This window comes from Hemibagrus wyckioides, linkage group LG24, assembly GCF_019097595.1.
Source record: "Hemibagrus wyckioides isolate EC202008001 linkage group LG24, SWU_Hwy_1.0, whole genome shotgun sequence".
NCBI classification, from domain to species: domain Eukaryota; kingdom Metazoa; phylum Chordata; class Actinopteri; order Siluriformes; family Bagridae; genus Hemibagrus; species Hemibagrus wyckioides.
In genome coordinates this window covers 15,182,980-15,203,981 of record NC_080733.1, presented here as the reverse complement: position 1 = coordinate 15,203,981, position 21,002 = coordinate 15,182,980, and the positions used below count along the sequence as shown (strand labels likewise).

The window sequence follows — 21,002 nt, the reverse complement described above, 5'->3', positions numbered from 1 at the left end:
TATTATTATTAATAATTATTAGAAATGAAATATTGGCTCATTCATCTGTTTACTCATTTTTATTTGACACATTTTTTAATGTTAATTTTGTTTATTTTCTTCCAGCTTGGAATTAGTCGAAATGTCTAAAAGTAGGTTTATTAACCATATACAACTTCTTATAACAGGAAATACTAAATAAATATAACTATAGTTAGCAAGTCACTTGTTAATTTTTAGTAGTGTAGTGCTATTGATAAGACATGTGATCATCAAAAAATAATCATTTACCGAATTTTACTGACACTTGAGACTTCTACAAATAAATAAACAAATAAATAAATAAAAAGTTTAATAAGCTTTTTCTGAATCTTATTTTATGTCAAGTGTCCACCATAAGTATAAGCTCTTCTAACAGAAACATTACCATATAGGAACAAGTGCATTAATAGAATTAGAAACATGGGATTTGGCTTGAAGCTGGAAGTACAGTCAGAGCTGCAGGTACGGAAAACTCCTAACCGACACCTTCTGACCAATCAGAATTGAGAATTCTCCAAGCGAATCTATCCCAATTCTATTGTTTCCTTCACTGTATTGCACTCATTTTATTGGATCATCCTGGATGAACGCTGTGATTCATCAAAACCGCCCACATTTTGAGTGTCCCACATTATCCGCCTCGCTCACGGGACACAAAAGAAAATGGATGGATTTGTTTTAAGGGTTTGCATAATATCCCCGGCTCATATAGTAATAAAAACCCAATGATATATTGTATATATTGTGCAGCTCTAATCTGTATTTTTGTACATTCAGTACTGGAGAAAAGCCCTGCAAATATTTTCAGCTTGGCATTTCTCTTCAGATGTGCTTTAACGGGAAATGTGCCTGAGCGAATGTGCTAGGAGCATGCTGCTTAGAAACCAAGCTATTTCTGAGGACATTTATTTTTGTGCAAGTTTACCGCACTGTATTGGCTCCTATCAGCCATTCTCTCTATTCACCCTGATGTTCCTGTGCTAAAAACTAGCTGAAGAGCTTTCCTTGGCAGCTAGTCACAGAGGAGTGCAGTGGAAGGTGTTATTTATGTGTGAACTAAAATGAGAGAAAAAAAAAAATACAATCTTGCTGCAAGACAGACAGCTGAAGTGAGGAATCGTGATTATGAGCAAGAGGCCAAGAGAAGCTGCGAGCATTTCAACAGCTATTCGAGCTTTAATATTCAACTTTTACACAAGCACTTCGAGCTTTTATAGGAAATGTCAATCTGACCTTGACGGCTAGATTGTTAAAGCTGCTCCTAAAACTAAAATGTCCAAAAAATGTCAAAATCTCTCTTCAACTCTGGTAAATCACACAGCTTCAGACTCTGGCGGGGGTTATACACTTTTCTGGCAACAAGCTTTCAGAATCTTGAGGTTACAATCTGACTGGTTAATGCACTTCACTTTTCAGGCCAAAGCAAGGGGTGCATACAAAAACTGCACAGACTAGCCAACTAATCCATTTACTCATCATTATTTGGGACAATTAGGGAAAAAAAACAGGGAGGCAGATGGTACAGAAATCAGTCTAAACATGATTTGTAAGCAAAAATATTTTAGACTAGAACATTAGCACTTAGCACTATTCACTAGAGGTCTGTGTTTTAATCACACTCCTAGATTTATGTTGTCCTTTAATTCCAAATGAATGCAAAAAAACTAGTAAAAATGAACAGACTAGACAACTAATACTAACGGTTGGTCACTGACCAGCAGGTCGAGGTTCAAGCCTCTAAACTGCCAAGCTATCAATGTTGGGTCCCTAACCCCACCTGCTCCATGTCTGACCCTGCGCTCTGACCCCAGCTTGATAATAAGCTGGAATATTCAAAAACTCTGGTAGGGGATGTAGCTCAGTTCAGTGCCTAGCATCTCCACACTTATTTTGGGGAAGTGGTGGCTCAAGTGGTTAAGGCTCTGGGTTGTTGATTGGTGGATCTCGGTTCAAGACCCAGCACTGCCAAGCTGCCATTGTTGGGCACTGGTAGGTCTTGGTTCAAGCCCCAGCACTGCCAAGCTGCCACTGTTGGGCAATTGAGCAAGGCCCTTAAACCTCCCTGCTCCATGGGCACTGTATCATAGCTGCCCCTGTGTTCTGACCCTAACTTCCTCAGCTTGAATATGTGAAGAAAAGAATTCCACTGTTCTGTAATGTATGTGTGGTAATAATAAAAACTTCTTCAAGAAAACATGTCACTGTTTCAGACAATTACAAAAAAAATCTGAACAGATAGTAAAACAAGTCAGTCTAAATGTGATTATCATTTCATTAAAGGTTGATAGGAGTGTTTTTTTTTTCTTAAATCACACTCTCAGATTAAAATTTCTTAATAAAATGCGAAAGTCCTTGAAAGAGCAATTTCAGAGCCGTGGGTTAGCTGGTAGCGACCATCATTTATGTTCATCCCAGTGACTCGAATCTTCTGATTCTGTTTATTAAAAAGATTCAATCAATGATCTGTGTAGTGTCTCACGTTCTCAGTGGTGTTGCTGTTATAAAATGTCCATCAATGTATTGATACTTGAAAAAAGTTTTTTACTAACTATACTCACCTCATATGACATCAACAATTTTCCTATATTTTTTTAAATGAAGAGAAAAACCACAACAAATCAATTTTTTTATTATGTAAGGGCATCATCAATCATTACAAATACATAAACTGGGATTAAGCTTCATGCACAGATTTAACTATTCCAGTGCTCTATTCTCTTCATACTGTAGCTTGGCTCCGCTCCTTCTCCACTTATCGCTAAGACCTCGCTACATCTGAACTGAATGAATGACGTCTTGTACAAACCCATACCGTAACAGGCGTATTTTTTCTTTCAATATGTCCAACCACTGACCTACTTCTTCTCAGCCCGCACTCATGTGTTTAACACTGATTCCTTCATGAATCAAACACCACTGTTATCTAGTTTGGAGTCCAATCCAAACTCATGACACAGGCCAGAACATAGCAGTTCAACTGCTATCAGCCTGGAAAAACCTCCTAGACATCCTCTATTCAAAGAAAACACTGAGTTATAAGCAGCACTTGATGTTTAGAGACATTAGCTTCAACACTTCTCAGCCTCAGTTTCAGATTCAACTGCTTATCATCCACATGAGCACATTTCTAGCATCTATCCTTCCTTATACAGTGGAATATACTACACACGTGATCTTTTGTACATTTGTTGTACTATTACAGTATATTATACAGTTGTTACAGTGGTATGTGGCTGTAATTGCTGTTATGTGCAGTTTGACGTTTTCATTACTGTTGTTTATTAGCATTTAACTGCACTATGAAAACAATCTAAAATAGTCCTGAAGATCCATTCTTTTTTAAATAGGGTTAATTACACAGTAAAAAAGACACCTTGATTTTTATTCTTGGATATCATGAAGATTATGTCTAGTATTTCCTATTATTATATTATAATATACATTATTATGGTCTAAATATTACGAGTGAAATATATTATTCAGCCTTTGTCATTATGTTTCTTTCCATAAATAAATGCTTCAAATAATTTTAGACAGAAAGATGTATAATATTATATATTAATAAAAATATATATTATATATTTAATAAAACATATTAGAAATATTTCCATATTTGTATTATTATTTATTATTATTATATATATATATTTAGATTTTATTATAACAGGAAATACTAGATAATCATGACTATATTTAAGATATCATTTGTCATTCATCATTTTTTTTTTTTTTTGTAGTGCAGCAACATAAATAATGACACAACAAGCTTTTCCCGAGATACAATCTCAACACTTCTTCACTTTGCGACTCACCCAGAAGAGGATTGTTTTCTGTCAAAGATTTGTTCTCATGCATTTTAGGGAGCTTTTTTCTTGCCACTGTCACCTCTGGTTTGATCAACAGGGATGAACAGGTGGATTTCTGTAAAGCTGCTCAGTGACAACATCTGTTGCTAAAATCGCTATACCAATAAAACGCAATTGAATGAGTTTTCCAGCTCTGTCTATCAGTTGTGGTTTATTCTGAGAAAAGAAAATCCTGATCAAGGTTACTGGAAAAAAAAGCAGGTCTACCCACCCTATTGCCATTTTTTAATAACGTAGTATAAATAATAGCATCAATTCAAAAGCTCACTAAAATCTGATTTTCTGTGCTTTAATTTAAAAGACCTGAATATCATCACGGCTCTGTGAGACACATCTACTGGTAATATCTCTTGGGAGGGAAAAAAAAAAAAAGACTTTTTTCCTTGAAATATCTTTTGGTTAATAAAGTTCAGAAAGTATCACACAGATGAATGCATATGTTTTATTTATCTAAAGGTTTTATGCAAATATTTTTTAAAAAAAGGCATTAAAAGTATACTTTGTGATGATATCTCAGAAATAGATCTTCGTATATTCTGGTTCTGAAGCCACAGAGAAAACTTTTAGTTTGATCTTTTTAGTTTTATATATATAGTTGCATTTTTTTTTATTTCTCTAGTAGCTACTTGTTTTATTCACATAAAATATATTATATAAGAACACAAATGCAAAAGCAAATCTTGAAGGGTGCTAAAACTTTTTTCCTGCCGTCTTAACACACACACACAAGCAACACAGAAGATGGATGGATGGATGGATTCACTATGTTGAACGATATATCCTTGATACCTTGATCGTTTTAATACATAGTAGTTTATTAATTATATACCATATATGGGTGAATATTTTTGTTTTTGCCATCTGGGTCACTCCAAAATTACAAACTTGCACTGAAAAAACACTTCCCTTCTTTGTCAGTGTTAAGGATGCAGTATGGCGTGAAAGTCGGGATTCCTCCTGGAGGCTTGCTTTGCACTCAAGCGTGTGCTTAAGACATTTATTACCAGCCTCCAGCCTTAGTAATGGTTACTAATATGTTTCTATATTTGTGTATTAAAGAAGGATTGCACTTACTGTTCTCATTTTTTTAATTTAACACTGACCTTCTGAGGCGTTTGCTTCACCACTTATGTTTCTCATAAATCAGTATGTGTAATAAAAATAAATAATGTACAGTTAGTGAATTATTTGTTCTAATTATAAATCATTTGCTATATTTTTTGGCTTGGTTATGGCCTATGCAATATAGTAGAGTGCACTAGACAGTTTTTTTTTTTGCTTTTATTAATATTTTACATACTATATCCATGAACGAATCTGTCTATTCATTCATCCATCCATCCATCTTCGTGTGAATTCACACATTCACACTATAGACAATTTAGAGATGTCAATCAGCCTCCAAGTCATGTCTTTGGACTGGGGAAGGAAACTCGAAAACCTGGAGGAAACCACAGAAGCACTGGGTGAACATACAAACTTCAGACACAGGGCAGAGGTGGGACTCAAAACCTCAACCCTGGAAGACAAACATGACATCGTCAACATACTGTATTACTGAGTGCATTATGCAACTGCTGAAAAACTGCCTTCATTTTACTTTCTGCATTGCACAAATAATGCAGGCAATACCTGTGACCTTCAATTTCTACAGATTTACTTGAATTAGTGGAAAAATGTCCTGAGCACCTGGGTTTTGTTACTCTATCCACTGAGCCTAGAGTCACCTGTCTGTCCATCTGAAATGATCAGGTATTTTATGAGGAGCTTTGTGGTATACATCCCTTGTGAGAGATGAGTCTGGTGTCAGAGAAAGGAGTGAAGTGAAACGGTAACAACAGCAAATCTCTGACTGCGTGTGCTAGTACTGAAAGCCAGATCAGCCCTGCCACTAGCTTGGGCGTGTTAGTGTGTGGGTGGATGCCGGGTGTGTGTTGCTGGTTCAAAGGCCAACACAGAGGCACACTGTCTCTTTGATTCTAGTCTAATAAGAGAGCAACGAGGCAGAAGCCTGAGGAGAATATGCGTCTGCTTCAAAAGAGCAAGCCAAACAAAGCCTGGATCCTGGTGCACCCCAGCAGCCCGGCCTCATTAGACCCAGAAACGGATATCACGTGTGTACGAACCGATCCAGTGCCGTAGGGAGAAGATTACGGCGCCAAACATGGAGACATTAATGTGAGAAATTCCCATTACTGCCTAAACTAGTGGCTCAGTGGGAATTGGAGCCATGTTGTTGTAGAGATGTTTGCGATCTGCCTGTAAAGAGAGCACCATATGGCCAGAACACAAGCTGGGGTGAGTCAAAGCCTGCAGTCTGCTCAGCAGGGACCTCAGCATGGGACAGAGCCAGAGCCAGAAACACCGCCTGCGCCAAACCCACCAACGCACCAAACTCTGCAGAACACTGACACGCCAACACATAAACATGCTAATGTGCCAGTGCACAAGCATCAACTTTTTAACGGAGTAAATCTGGTGACACAGTTAATGTTCGGCTGGCTAACGAACACGCCAAGACCTGAGAATACCAACAAACATGCAATAAAAACAATGATACGTCAATATGGCAGCAGACTATTTTAACAGTTCATTAGGTAGGAAATAAAATGCAACCGGCTGTGCTTTTACAGAGAAGTAAACAACAGCATGATGGAGCACAATTCCAATGATTTTCCAGAATCACCCTGTCTTATTCCAAGTATTTTATTCCTCTCATTCCTACACCACAGCAAATTGCTAACAACTACAGCTTTTTGTATTAGATAAAGCATGACATGTTGTACTTTTAATACATTTATAGTCACACTTAATGTTCCACTTATATTTTAGCAGCCATAAACAGTCTTTTCCTTGGTAACCTTTCTTGTTCTTTTTCTTAAAGTTAACAAGACGTTCTCCATGCTGAAGATTTTTCCAGAACAGCTTTACCTTTGACTGGTTTATTTTTCTTTTAGTGCTATAATGCTGGCTTTTATACTCGTACATGATCTCTGATTTGCTGTAGCACTACCGCTAGCTACCATTATGCTCAACAGCTGCAGTATATGGTCTTATAGCTAACAGCTATTGTGTTTAAAGTTTTTAGCAATACACTTTAAATAGGCTTAGCAAGTATAGTATACAGTATACAAAATTCTAGCTTGCTTGGTAACAGTAGACAGCTAGCATTACCACGAAATATCAACAATCCAAACTATGGTGATAAACAAATCCAGTGACTTTCACTGTTCAACATTCGCAACAGCTAGGCAAAGTTAGCTAAGTCGTAGCTTCATATTGATATTCTGTTTTTATGTCTATCTCTGAATGCAATAAACTGCATGCTAAAGCTAGCTAAACTGTTCTTTCAACAAGCTAGCTAGCATTACAACAATAGGGCTGTTATTAGAGTATTGTAGCCAAGTATAAATAGCTAGCTAGCCAACGATTTGATAAAATAAGGTATTAAAAACAGCCAAGCCATCTTTTTAGCATTACACCTAATATTAGGGTTAGGTAGAAAGATCCTGAATAGCTACATTTAAATAGCGAGCTAGCTAGACAGGTACCTGTTAAGGAATGAACACAATAGCATATTAAGTGAAGAGGGAAGTGGTCTTGTGGAAGGAGAGGACAGAGTGTTAGAGGACAGAAGAGCAGAGAAATGGAGAGAGCGTGACAGATTTTCCTGCTGCCCTGAGGCTGGTGCACCGCAATCAGTGTGTGACTGTGTGAAAGGCATCATGATGGAAGAGAGAGCAAGAGAGACGGAGAGATCATGAATAGAATATAACACCTAAGACCTGGAGCTAAGGGGGGAGAAAAGTTTGAGATATAGTCTTCTCTGAAAGTGTTGGAACGGCATGGCCAGTTCTTTTTTTTTTTCACCTGTACACTGAAGACATTTGGGTTCGGTGAAGGATCAGAATTTCAGCTTGGTATTAACAATAAATGAATATTTGGTTGTGTGTCTCTTGCTTGCAATGACAACACTGAACCACAGACATCTCCAAACTGTCACATTCTTTATTCGTGATGCTTCTCCAGCCTCATAGCACAGCTTCTTTTAGGGGGTTTCTGCCTTCAGTCTCCTCTAAGCAGGTGAAAGGCTTGCAATTAGGTTAAGGTCTGTGGATTGACTTGGCCGGGCTAAAATCATTTACTTTTCTCCCTGATTAAGTATGTCGTTCTGTTGTCAGTGTGTTTTGGGATCCTGATAAAGTTTCTCTCAATTTGATTAGATGCATTTCTCTGTAAATTGGCAGACAGACTATTTATGTAGACTTCTAACTTTATTCTGCTGCTACCATCGTTAGTTATATAGTGAGTCTGTTACAGAAGCAGCCATGCGAGCCCAAGCCATGACGCTACTGATACCATGTTTCACAGATGAGCTTGATCCTTTCCTTTATTTTTCATCACTTTGCTAGAGTTTCATCTTTAATCCAGAACGTTTATGCCTCGTTTCTTTGGGAATTATTATTTCCTATTATTTCTCAGATTTTTTGTCAGATTTTGATTCAGTTTCAAAATGTCTGTCTTTTCTTCCATAGACAGCTCTCTGGTTTCATATTGGTTTATCCTTTTTAACAAAAAATGTAATCTTCACAGGTGAAACCCAGGGCTCATATCTAGAGACATTCAGAGCTACTAATTGTGTAAACACTCAATGTAACCTGGTATACCTGGTCAAGAAGAAACCCCTGTCAGTCATGTGTTCCAATATTTTTGATCACTTATATGAAAAGACGGGTGAGTTGAAACGAAAAAGGTTGCTATATTGGAAGTTGTTACATCAGGCTACATCTAGATATCCTGAAATGAGAGTTTGAAATTCGGGTCTGTCAACTCATATTCATCTTTTCATCTCAATCCCATCCCATCTCAATGTCTTCAGCATATAGTATAAACAATGACCTGGCCTTGCCGTTCCAATACTTTTAGAGGAGACTGTATATCCCTTTATTTTTTCCATTTCCTGGCTGCTCAATCTTTCTGAAGGTTCTAATAGACTTCCCGTCATGCTCATAAACTTGGGCACAGCCGATTTACGACCTCGTTTTATCCCTCTGACTTTACAGTCGCAAGCCCTTAGGGTCAGCCTAATGAAATGAGCTCGCGACTCAATCCTGCCTCCAGCTCGCACACGTCTCTAATTGGTTAATCTCGCCCTCGCCTCGCTGGATACCGAGAGCTGGCATGAGAGCCAGGTCACCCTGAATTGTAGCTCTCGGTGCTATCGAGCCGCACACTGATTGCTCAATTGAATGCCGATATGTTGATTGACTCAGGAGAGAGAGAGAGAGTGTGTGGGAGGATGGTGGTTGAATAGGAGGTGTGTGTTAGGTGGTGGTGGTGGTGGGGGGTTGTGTGGAGTTTGCCGGCTGGGTAGAACAAAGAGTCGTGATTGCAGAAGGAGAACTAGTAAAGGTCATTCACAGAGAGAGATTGAAAGGATGTGAGCGAGGGAACGGATATTTGTTTTATATGGAGTGTTGATTCTGTTATTGTAATGTTTATGGCAGTAGTGCCGCCGATGGAGGCGCCTCTTGTTGAACTTGCAGTGTAAGCCGGAGTGAAAGAGAGGGAAGAAAGACGGACGGATTGCAGCAGCAGGTCCTCCTGGGTAATGGCTGTAATAGAGCTGGTGTCACTGTTTGGCAGAAGGACAGGCTGAGTTTGAGAGAAAGTGCCAAGCGGCCATTGAAATCAGAACTTGCCATCACCCCTCTGCAGCTCTCCGATTTCATTCTGCTTCCTGTCAGTCTTTCTTCTCGTTCCCACTCTCTTTCTCCCAGCCTGCTACACTAACCCTGCTTTCTTTCTACCACTCAATGTTTTTCCTCTTTACCTCCCAGGCTTTCCCCAACCCCATCACACCTCCTTCACACCCCCATCCCTCTTCACTACTCTTCTTTGTCTTGTGTAGCTTGATAAGGCCATTAGTGTGTCCTTTTTTTCTACCTTTAGCTTGACATTTCTGTGTGTCAGAAGACAGAGGAGCAGCGTGTTAGGTATCGTGTTAACCAGGTGTGTGGGATAAAACATACTACTCAATACGGACATGCATTATGGAAATCTCTCTCTGTTTAGAAAACTCTGGTTATTTCTGTGGAATTTTCTCCTTGCCCAGTGTTTTCTTAATGGCTTAGCTCTACACTTTACTATTATGCATGTGAGGTATTATATTTTTTTTTTTTACAGAATGTGTGTTTGTAAAAAACCTGTAGTCACTGACTCTGTTGTGAAAGTGCTGTAAATGCTTTTATTGACAGGGTTGCGAGTCCAGGTCCTTATCTAGCACCACTGCTCAATAATGTCTATAATGTGTTTCTAACACCACTGGCCTGTTTCACACACCCACCTGTCAGCTTGCTGCTTCACATTCCCTAGGTTTACATACACACAGGGTTGGAAATGAAAACCCGCCCACTCGGAAATGAGAGTAGGATTCTCGACACTGATGAGTGACTACTTATTTTCTTATTGGAAAAAGTCTGTATTACGTCTCCTTCAGCATAAGAATTTCATTCCATGGTCTAAACCACTGTGTTTTCACTGTGAACGCGACAATAACCCTCTTGAACATTCGCCAGCTTAACCATTTTCCTAGTCGCTTCATTTTCTAACCTGATACAGAGATTCTAGCGCATGACAGAAAATTGTAAAAATTCAGAACATATTTTAGGATAAGTATGGACATTTTTATCTTCTCTCTCTTTTATGTCTATCATCTTGGGACAGGATTTTATTTTCTGTATCTTCACAACTTCTCCAGTACACATCATATTATGTATTATTTTTATTACGTGTTTGTTGAACACTGAAAATCTGATACTTTTGCTAAAATATTGCAAAGGTTTGAATTGAATCTTTCTGAAAGTGCAGGATTGCATAGAATAAACTTGATAAGACTTAGGTTTCTGTAAGAGCATATCCTAGTTATACGACAACTACTACCTAGTTATACTACAACCGGTGGTAGTTCAAGTGGTTAAGGTTCTGGGTTGTTGATTGGAAGATCAGGATTCAAGCCTCAGCTCCACCAAGTTGCGCGACCGTTGGGCCCTTGAGCAAAGCCCACAACACCTCCGATCCCCCATCCACCCATCGATGACAATGTCTTTTTCTTGGGTTATGTGGGCTCCCAGTCCTGATACATAACTCTATCATAATTTGAATGGCAGGACATGGAGATTAATGGTGGCTTGTAAAAGTGCTTGTAAAAAAAAAAAATCACATACAACCATAAAAACCCTGGTGAGTTTCTCCAGTTTTCACATCATGATCCAAGACGGCCTGAGAAAACTGTCCTCAGTCCACATCCAAGAGAATTCTTTTGTGAAACTAAACAGATCTAAGACATGAACCAATTTTACTCTGATTTAAAGCGACAAATCATCATTAGTAAAAAAAAAAAAAGTTTTCTTTAGACCTCTGTGTAAGCACTTTACACACTACGATCTTTAAAACACAGAACATTACAGTTATTTATACACACACAAGTCTGTAGGGTAAAGACAGTGTGTTTAATAAGTCATGTCTCCGGTCCAAATTTCATGGGGTTTCATAGTGTGTGTGTGTGTACATCTACACAACCACCCCAGGTCTTCCAGGGAATGCACCAGGCATTCTCCATGAACCGATATACCTTATTAAACACACCTTCTATACCCCAGTGACTTGTGTGTGCATAAATAACTGTAATGTTCTTCAACATTGCTGCACACACACTGATCAGAAACCTACGCACAGTGGACCGGAGAAGCAGCTCCTGAATTAAAATATGAGTCATTCCTGTGCAGGCAGGTGTTTAAACCTGCATATGCTGCCAATTAGGGATGAAACAGAATATGAATACATTATGGGGCTTGAACAGATAATGTGTTTGAAATGAAAAAATATATAAATACATATTTGCCAGAAAGTTTTATAAGGCACCTGGTTGAAACTAGAAGTTTGGATCATGCGACACACACACACACACACACAAAACTTGATCATGAATATGTGACAGTCCATATTAACTGCTTTATCCAGAATAGTGGATAAATAAAGCTTGTAGTTTGTTTAGGCCACGCCCACTTCAGGTTTAACGTCCAAATATTTAAAGCTAAACTGATACTGGTATATATTTAGCGCTGTTGCATTACACCCTCTGTCTGTGTGTCTTAGTATCCTGGATTTGCATCAGTCATGGAGTGTTCTTAGCAAAAAAATAGGTGCAAATGATTCCCAGCGACTTCCTGCTGCCTTCCTCACTGTCATGCCTGTCACGTGCAGCGCTGCTTCCTCCCACGTGTGATGAACGCATGCTGCTCAGGTGACTGAAGGGACACAATATTGCACCGAGGCTGCAGGCTGCTCAGGGCAATGAACGAAACCCCAAATCTGGAGTTAAAATGCATCTGACAGGAAGCTGAAGGAGCAGCGGGGTAAGACGAAACACAGTTTAAGGCTGCAGTTCTCTGCGCCCCAGCTAGGAGAATTGGAGAAGATAAGATTAGATATGCTGACGGGCTGAAGGGAGATGTGTTTTGGCTCATCTGGAGATAACCCACAAATACCCCAGTAATAAAGAAGCAGCCGCAGCTAAGCTCAGATGTCTGGGCTGTCTTGATAGATCATTCAAAAGGACAATGGATTTTTGTATGGTTTTGTCAGATAATGATGTATAAACTGTCTGGGTTTTTCAGTTGAGCCTGGCTGTCTGCAGTCTCTCTAATACATAGAGCATCATATTTTATACATTTTCTCTTTTTTTGTGATGGAAAAATAGAAGTCATTCTTTAGTAGGAAATTTGGCCTTTAATGATGAAAGAGCAGGAATTTGTGATTTCTGCTCAAGGACAAACAATAGTACGTGAATACAGCATGTAGGTCTGGAACAAAACACAACTTGCTATGCTGCTTTAGGAAAATAATCAGTGTGAAGGCTGAAGTTGATTACCCCAAGGTGTTTTATTTATCTTAAACTGTAACCATCTTCAGAAATTGCTAACGTTTAATAGACACATCATATGTTTAAATATTTGCTAGTTTAGTGAAGCTTTCTTGATGAACAAGATGATTATTTTTTGGTTCTCAAAAGCTCTTTCAGTTTTTGCTATACAAACAGATTTACATTGTTTTCCATGCATGTGGAGTTTGAGTGATTGATTGACTGGTTGATTGACTGATTTATTGATTGATTGATTCATTCATTCATTCACCTTCACTTGGCTCTTTATCCAGATTGCTGAAGACCTTGCTGTTCCTTAAACACTTATTTTTTCCTTTTTCCTTTTGTTTAATTGTGCTATAATTCCTTCCAACAGAGTTTTTGGCTGCTGGTATCCTAAGTCTGTGACCTTGTGAACCAGTGTTGATGTAGTAATTGATTGAGACTTCAAAGTACTTTTGTATGTCGCTCTGGATAAGGGAATCTGCCAAATTGTAAATGTAATTGTAAATGAATCCTGGAAACACTCAGCATGAGTCACACACTCTGGATGGGACACCACTCCATTCCCAGGCACCCAAACATTCACACTTACTGCACCCAGAGGCTACAGTGGAACCTCGGCATACAAATTGAATTTGTTCTAAAGGCGAAAATTTGCATTGCGAAACTAATTTTCTCATTAAAAAAATGTAAATGCAGATAATCCGTTCCAGCCACCCAAAAATATTACCAATAGGAAGCGTATGTAAACTGTATGACTGCTTAGAAAGAACTGACCCAAGCCAAGCATTCCATGTCAGGGCTCCTCACAGGAAGTTGTGCCACCAATCTTGGGCTAAAAACAGAACAGATCACCCACACCACCAATCTGTCAACAAAAAAACACCTGAAAAATCACCTAGCTTTTGAAAGCATGCTAAAGGCAACGTTGGTATCATGGGTTGACTCTTTTCTAACAGCTTTCAATGACTGAAAAAAATTCGTAAACTTGCTTCAGTTGGCTTCGATTGGCTCTCCACTGACACAAACAAGTTTTGAAAGGCTCCCGGGCGTATGCACAGCTTAGGCGGCATTCAGTTTGGTTTGTTCGTTAGCCGAAAATGCTTCGTATGCCGATGCAAATTTCTTGCGAAACTTCATCCTTAAGGCAAAAATTCGTAAGGGAGGGTATTCGTATGCTGAGGTTACACTGTATCCAGTCCACTTACCAATGTCCTGTGTCCATGTGTCTTTCCTCACATGGCACTCTACAGGATTGAGATCCTGGAGCTGTGAGCTGGCAGCACTACCTTCTTCCCCCAACATGTCTGTAATTTGTTTTTTGAATTATACTCTTAGTAATGCTAGCTTTGTGTTTCTGTTTATGTCTAGTTAGGTATACACACAGCTAAGACTCGGATAGTTGGTGTGTAAAATGTGTATTAAATCCTTTCTAAATCTACAACCTACAGTTAAGGTTACTGTCCTGTTGAAGCAACTGGATGAAAGAGAGAGTGCTATGAGACTTTCTTCAAAGTAAATGGATGTCTTTTGGATGATGATATCAGTGATGTTCAGAGAAATTATCTACAGTTAAGTTTCTTCATATGGCACAACTTTAGCATCCTTTATGGATTAGAAGGATGACCTGACGATAGCTAATTGAGCTCATTGTGTGTGTGTGGGGGGTGGGGGGATGGGGGGTTAGCTCGTGTATACAGCATGTACACGTAAATCCGCTTTATTATTACAGGAATAAAAGCAGTTCCTGGATTTGTGTGTGAGCATTAACCTTGCCTGGATGGTAGCTATCGTGTGACAGGAAGAGGTATAGATCCTGTGGTGGGAATTGGCAACAACTCACATAAAGGAAATTAGTTGAAAATTGAGTAAGAAAAAAAACCCCATAAAAGCTCCCAACTCTTCTCATGCATGCGACTACGTCTGCTCCTGTAGACCGGGACCATCATCCAAATGGCTGCAGCAGAGACCCTGCTTACATCTGGGCTTTGAACAAAAGCATCAACTAAATGAGAAAATGTTTGGCTGTTGCAGTGAATCTCCACCCTGTTCCATTATTGTATAATTGTTCATATGAATCCTAAAATACACACACAGGAAGTAAAGACCACAGTGCTGAATTGAAAAGAGAAAAAAAAGAGTAATTGTCCTTGAGAAAGGGGTCTAAAGGGGCGTGTCTGTGGTGAAAAGTGGGCAGGGGCTAAAAGCACACTAACAGCTGACATGACCAGATGTTTATCTGGTTTAAGGGATGTTTTGGGAAATATTGGTCACACTCCAAATATTAGGAGTGTGATGAAGTTTCCTAGAACAACATTTTCCCCCAAATGTTTCCTTCCTTTTATATCTTTACTTGATATTTCATACTTTTTATCCATTTATAGTTCCATTCACAATTGTGAAATGCCACAGAACACATTATCTCCTGTTATTACTTACGTTATAACATGTTATTATAATAAGCGAGAACCAGTTGTTCCCTCTTCAGCCTCATTTTTCATTCTATTAAAGTTAATAAGACAAAAACATGGCTTGTTTTAATTCACAAAGCATAAACTCCTCCTACATTAGACACTGGAGAGTCCGCCCATTAACTTTTCTGCACAGAAAACCATATCATATCATATCATATCATATCATATCATATCATATCATATCATATCATATTATATCATGATATTATATATTGCATTATATATCATATCATATCGTATCATATCATCATGTTATATTGCATCATATCATATCACATCACATCATATATATTATATCATCATAATATATCGTATCATATCATCATATTATATCACACCATATAATATATCATATCATATCATATCATATCATATATATCATATCATATCATATATCATATCATATCATGTCATGTCATGTCATGTCATGTCATGTCATATCATATCATATCATATCATATCATATCATATCATATCATATCATATCATATCATTTCATTTCACTTTTTTTAAAAATCTGTCTATCCAAAAGTCCTTATTCATGTTGTCATTAATCAGCACCTTCTGACCAATCAGAATCAAGACTTTAGCAGCACTACTGGACGAATGTTAAACATTTATTGGTTTCATATCTGCTCTGTAATTCCTAACACACGTTCCTCAACGGTTCTTTGACAGTGGTTACTTCGCTTCCTGATGCATTTTTACTTGAAACTCAGAGATGAGGTTCTGGATATAACCTTTAAAGGTTCCTCTAACAGGACTAAACATTCTGGAGTTATTTTGTCTGTGTATTTAAGGAATTTGGTCAAAATACCTACAATGCACCAATGGTGATTTATATCACCTGGGCAGTTGGTGGGGTGAGGCTTGTTTCAAGGGTGGCAGCTGCCACCCTCTGTCCCCTGCATGGCCACACCCAGGGGAGTCTGGAAATAAAGAACCAAAGAGGAAGTGTCTAGCATAGCCTGAAGCACTGCAGGAACCTTAAATAGAAAAAGATAAATAGTCCTGTATTGTGTGTGTGTGTGTGTGTGTGTGTGTGTGCGCGCATCTAATAGGATACTGAACCCACATACTTTGTATTTTTAGATTGTTAAGTTTTCGTGTCATTTTAGGTGAAGTTTATTTTGGGGGGTGGAGAACTTGGTGCTGAAAATAGGGACCCCGGAGTGCACAGATGAAAATGCTCTTGAATAGATGAGTAGGGCAAAGCCACAGGGGAGGGAAATGGAGAAAGAATGAAGATAGCAAGGGTTAGAAGAGGACACAGAGATAATAAACGATAGCAGAAATTGTGGGGCGAAGGCGAAAATGGAAGGAGGCGAGAGCAAGGGAAGGAAAATGATGGAGAAAGAAAGAGAGAGCCAGAGAGAAGCAGAAGAAGGTTGGGGAGGAGCGGGGGGAGTGGAGTGGAGTGGAGGGGGGGGTTGTGGTGGTAATAAGATGTGACAGAAAGCTGTGCTAGCACACAGGGAGGTAGCTAGTTTACACCCTTATCACATAGCATCCTGTCCACCCAGACATTTTAATCCAATGTGGGGAGAAAGAGTTGGGGTGAGCGAGGTAGTGCTACTGAGTAGAGGGAGAGAGAGGGAGAGAGTCTGATGCTTCCTTTCAATCTCTTTTATTCTCTTCGCATTTCTGTCATGTATAGTCGTGTGTGTGTGTGTGTTTTCTGGCAAGCATTTGTAATAGGACTAAAAGAGATGCATCCTTTCTCACACACTCTCCATGAAGAGAGCAGCTCCATCGATTCCAAGCATCTCCCTTTCTACCTGGTGTCCAAACTGATTAGCAGCAATGCCGCTCACAAACAGATGCATCCTTACTTCATCCCTTTCCCCTTACTTTCTATTTCCCTTTGCGCTTTTGATTACAATCTCTTCTTTCCATCTCTCTCTCTCTAGGCCTTGTACCCAAGCCCGGAGGAAGGCTGGCAGATCTACAGCTCAGCGCAGGATGCAGATGGGAAGTGTATCTGCACGGTGGTGGCTCCGGCCCAGAACATGTGTAACCGAGACCCACGCAGCCGGCAGCTCCGCCAACTCATGGAGAAGGTGTGTGATTTCTAACATGCTACACGACCAGCCATCGCTCACTGACACGTGCTAAATCAACAGACTACACCTACACGCATACACATACAGATTGACTGTCAGGAGCTACTACTACAACTAATCTGTAGGAAAATGTCACACTTAACACTTAGAGACATGCCTTTAAACGAAACTAATCAACGATCCAATGATATAGCAATATAACAGTGTTGTGAACACATAACAAAACATCACCATGTATGTTATAATAGTTTTAGACTTATGTTACGGAGCATGTTGTGTTTCCTAAAAGCATCAGAGCACCATGATGATCACTAAAGCGAGCATTACTTTCAACTCTCTCTCTCTCTCTCTCTCTCTCTCTCTCTCACTTTTTCTCTCTCTGGAGTTAAGACATTCATAACTTTACAAAACTGGGACAAGATCTGGGAAACTAGAAATATAAAAAGTATGACATGCTTTTTTTTTTTTTTTTTTAAAGAAAACTAAGTTAATAACTGGCAAATTGTGATGGAATAACATGACAAGGAGGAAAAGCCGATATCTCCATGGAAACCGGCGATTATTTTCCTATAAGCATGTTTATTACTTTATTCCAATTACATAGTCTCTAAATCTATTTGTCATTGTGTCACTGGATACATCCTTAAATCGTGCATCCTATAACCGTTAATTAAAACATTATTAACACACACACACACACATTTTAATCCATAACACAGTTCACCTACAAACCTACACACACGCTCAATTAGTTATCCTCATTAGTCCACCGGGCTGGACGATTAGTTCTCCATTAATTCTCATGTTCTCCATTTGAGAAAGTTTGAGAGAGTACATGAGGTAGGTGTGCTTCTCAAAGAGGGCATGTCCTAAATACTGCTGTGAAATTGGATTCATTTAGTCTTCCCCTTGAATTCTTTTTTCTCGTTGTCCCCATCTGACTAAGAGTAGGAGAGAAATATAATAAAAAAAGTTAAAAATAATCCAGAAAGCAGGAAATGGAGCACATGCACACTCACTCACACACACACACACATTTACACAGTGTCTCTAATGCTCTGAGAACACACACACACATGCACACACACACACACACACACGAATTTCACAAATGTCTTTCTTGCCGGTGAACACAACAAGCTCAACACTCATGATTTCAAAGTCATGAGAACACTGTTGCTAAGCAACAGGAAAATATGGACGCTGCACAGGAAAGAGAACTAATGACAGAGCTTTATAGTTTAGCTAGCTAGCATGTAGCCGTGAAGGCTTGGATTATAAAGGGCAATAAAAAGGCAGAAACACCGTGGAAACAAGACAGATTTGTTAAGAATATTAATGTTTCTTTCAGATGTGTTAAAAAAAATTACAAAAACAAGACGCCATGACTAAAATATCACTGTGTGGACTTTTTTTAGCATCTTAGCATCAAAGATACTAAAAAAACAGATTATTGCTTGGCAAATAACAAGCAGAAACAAGACAAAATAGGCAAGAATGTACACTTTTACCTCAGATTCATGATTATTATTATTTATACAAAGACTACATGTCTAAAATCTGACTGTAGGTTACTTCTTAGCATGTTAGCATCAGAGATAGAAAAGATTCAAAGTTAATGTTTGAATCTCAATTAGTTAATCTCAATTACTCAAATAGTTAAATATGTTTAACATTTTTCCCCTCAGATTTCTTTAACAAATGATCTCAAAAGACAAAAGAAACCAAAAAAAAAAAAAAAATGTTTATAAATATTTATTTTTATATAAAGTGCTAAATTGCATATTTCAGAAGATTGTGTGGAGGGTTGCCAGGTTTCAGCAAAATTCCTACTTCAACTATAACACACACTAAAAAGGTTATTTATTTATTTATTTATTTATTTTCCCCATGGCACATATTTCAGATTTGCACTGTATATCTGAAAAACATGGCCATTATATGCTCAACCTGGCAACCCTGCTCTCAGAACACAGATTAAGGTCATTACCACATGATACTAAAAGGGGAAGCACTATTAGATTTTCTATTAGATCCCATCAGTGTTTGCTCCAGTAACCTGATCTAACAAGTGCTTTACTGAGCTCCAAAATAAAACCATGGTTCTGCCACAGATCTTTACAAACCATAGAAAAACACTTTCATATACTGAGACACAGCTCTAAAGAGATACAGATACAGTTATGTGTAACAGTACAGTGTTAGACGATTTAAATGTTAGGCTGGTTAGTTGATCAGTGTGTTTGTGTATGGGGGGAATGACTTAAATTTAGAAGAACTTATCTAATATTTGTCATGATGAGATTAATATAAAGAAACATTTCATTATGTAAATGTCTATGTAGTTATTTACATAATTTCAACCTTGCAGTGTTTTCATTTGGGGCATCATAATGGTTCAGTGAATGGAATTGCTCTCTCATATCTCCAGGGTTCCAAGTTTGATCCTGAGCTCAGGTTAATGGCTTTGAGATATGTCCCTTCCATGTTTACTTTCCACGTTCATTTTTATTCTACATTAAAATAAAAACAAACAAACATGAATGAGGTGTGTGTGTGTGTGTGTGTGTGTTGTGCTCTGTGATGGACTGGTGTCCCATTTCACATCCAGTCTTCCCATAGAAGGCTCCATCTCCACTGTGAAGGCATAAGCTCCATCTCCACTGTGACCCTAACCAGTATAAACTGAAGATATAAGATAATGAAGATAATGAATAAATGAGTAAATCAATCAATCAATAAACCAATCAATCTATTACTTAAATATTTTTCCATTTTATTACTAGATAGCTCTTATTTTTTTCGAGATATAGCTGCTAAAGATGAGCTAAATAATCACATTTGAAATGAATATAGGCTTAATAGTGTAATATATTTATTTTATAATAATATTAAATAAATTTACCTATATTAATGTTTTCAATGTTTGCATCATTTTTGCACTCCCTCTCTCTCTCTCTCTCTCTCTCTCTCTCTTTCTCTCTCTCACACACACACACACACACACATAAATTGCATCGAAGGACAATCGTGTACTGACCACAACAGTGAATCTCAACACTAATGAGGACACAATGGTGTTTGTGCTGAGGGAAAGGAATCTATACGGGATTACGCCCGAGGCTGCTTATTATGTGCCATGCAAAGGGACCTGAGATAGCAGAAGGAGGAAGAATGAAGGGAGTGTGAAATCGGAGGAATTGAGGAAAAAGAAAGGAGATGCTAAGGAAGAGGCGTGTTATTGACTCAACAGATCTGCAGTTTAATCAATGGGGCGCCTCTGTGAATGAATATTAACCTCTGCCCTGTTATCTCATAATCCATCTCTCTCCTGCCTCACCTATCTGATTTTCTACTCCATCAACATTTTCATCCCTACTGCTTTATCCCTCCATCTTCAAGTCTATATTTCTTTTTGTGTAGCCAGACTGTGGTCACACGCTTCCTCTCCGAACTGCCGGCATTAACATTCCACACATGCTGCAAATACGTCATGTGAGAGCATTGATACAGGCAGCTAGCTACTCAGATTGACAGGGAGAGAGAAGGAAAAGAGGCAGACGGGGGTCCAGTGTATCTAGATATTGTTATCGTGTTCAGGTTGAATGGTTTTGCCATGGGAGCTGGAACAAGATGGTGTATAAGCAAGAGA

At 38.6% G+C, this 21,002-nt stretch overlaps 1 protein-coding gene across 2 annotated transcripts in view; it reads left to right on the top strand.

Annotated features, from left to right (window-relative positions):
* olfm2a (olfactomedin 2a) overlaps nt 1–21,002 on the top strand; it is a 132,632-nt gene that overhangs the window by 88,299 nt on the left and 23,331 nt on the right. For both annotated transcript variants that reach the window (XM_058378233.1, XM_058378231.1), the window contains exon 2: nt 17,198–17,347. In XM_058378233.1, the coding sequence (XP_058234216.1) occupies nt 17,198–17,347 (150 nt within the window). The remainder of the gene's footprint in view (nt 1–17,197; nt 17,348–21,002) is intronic.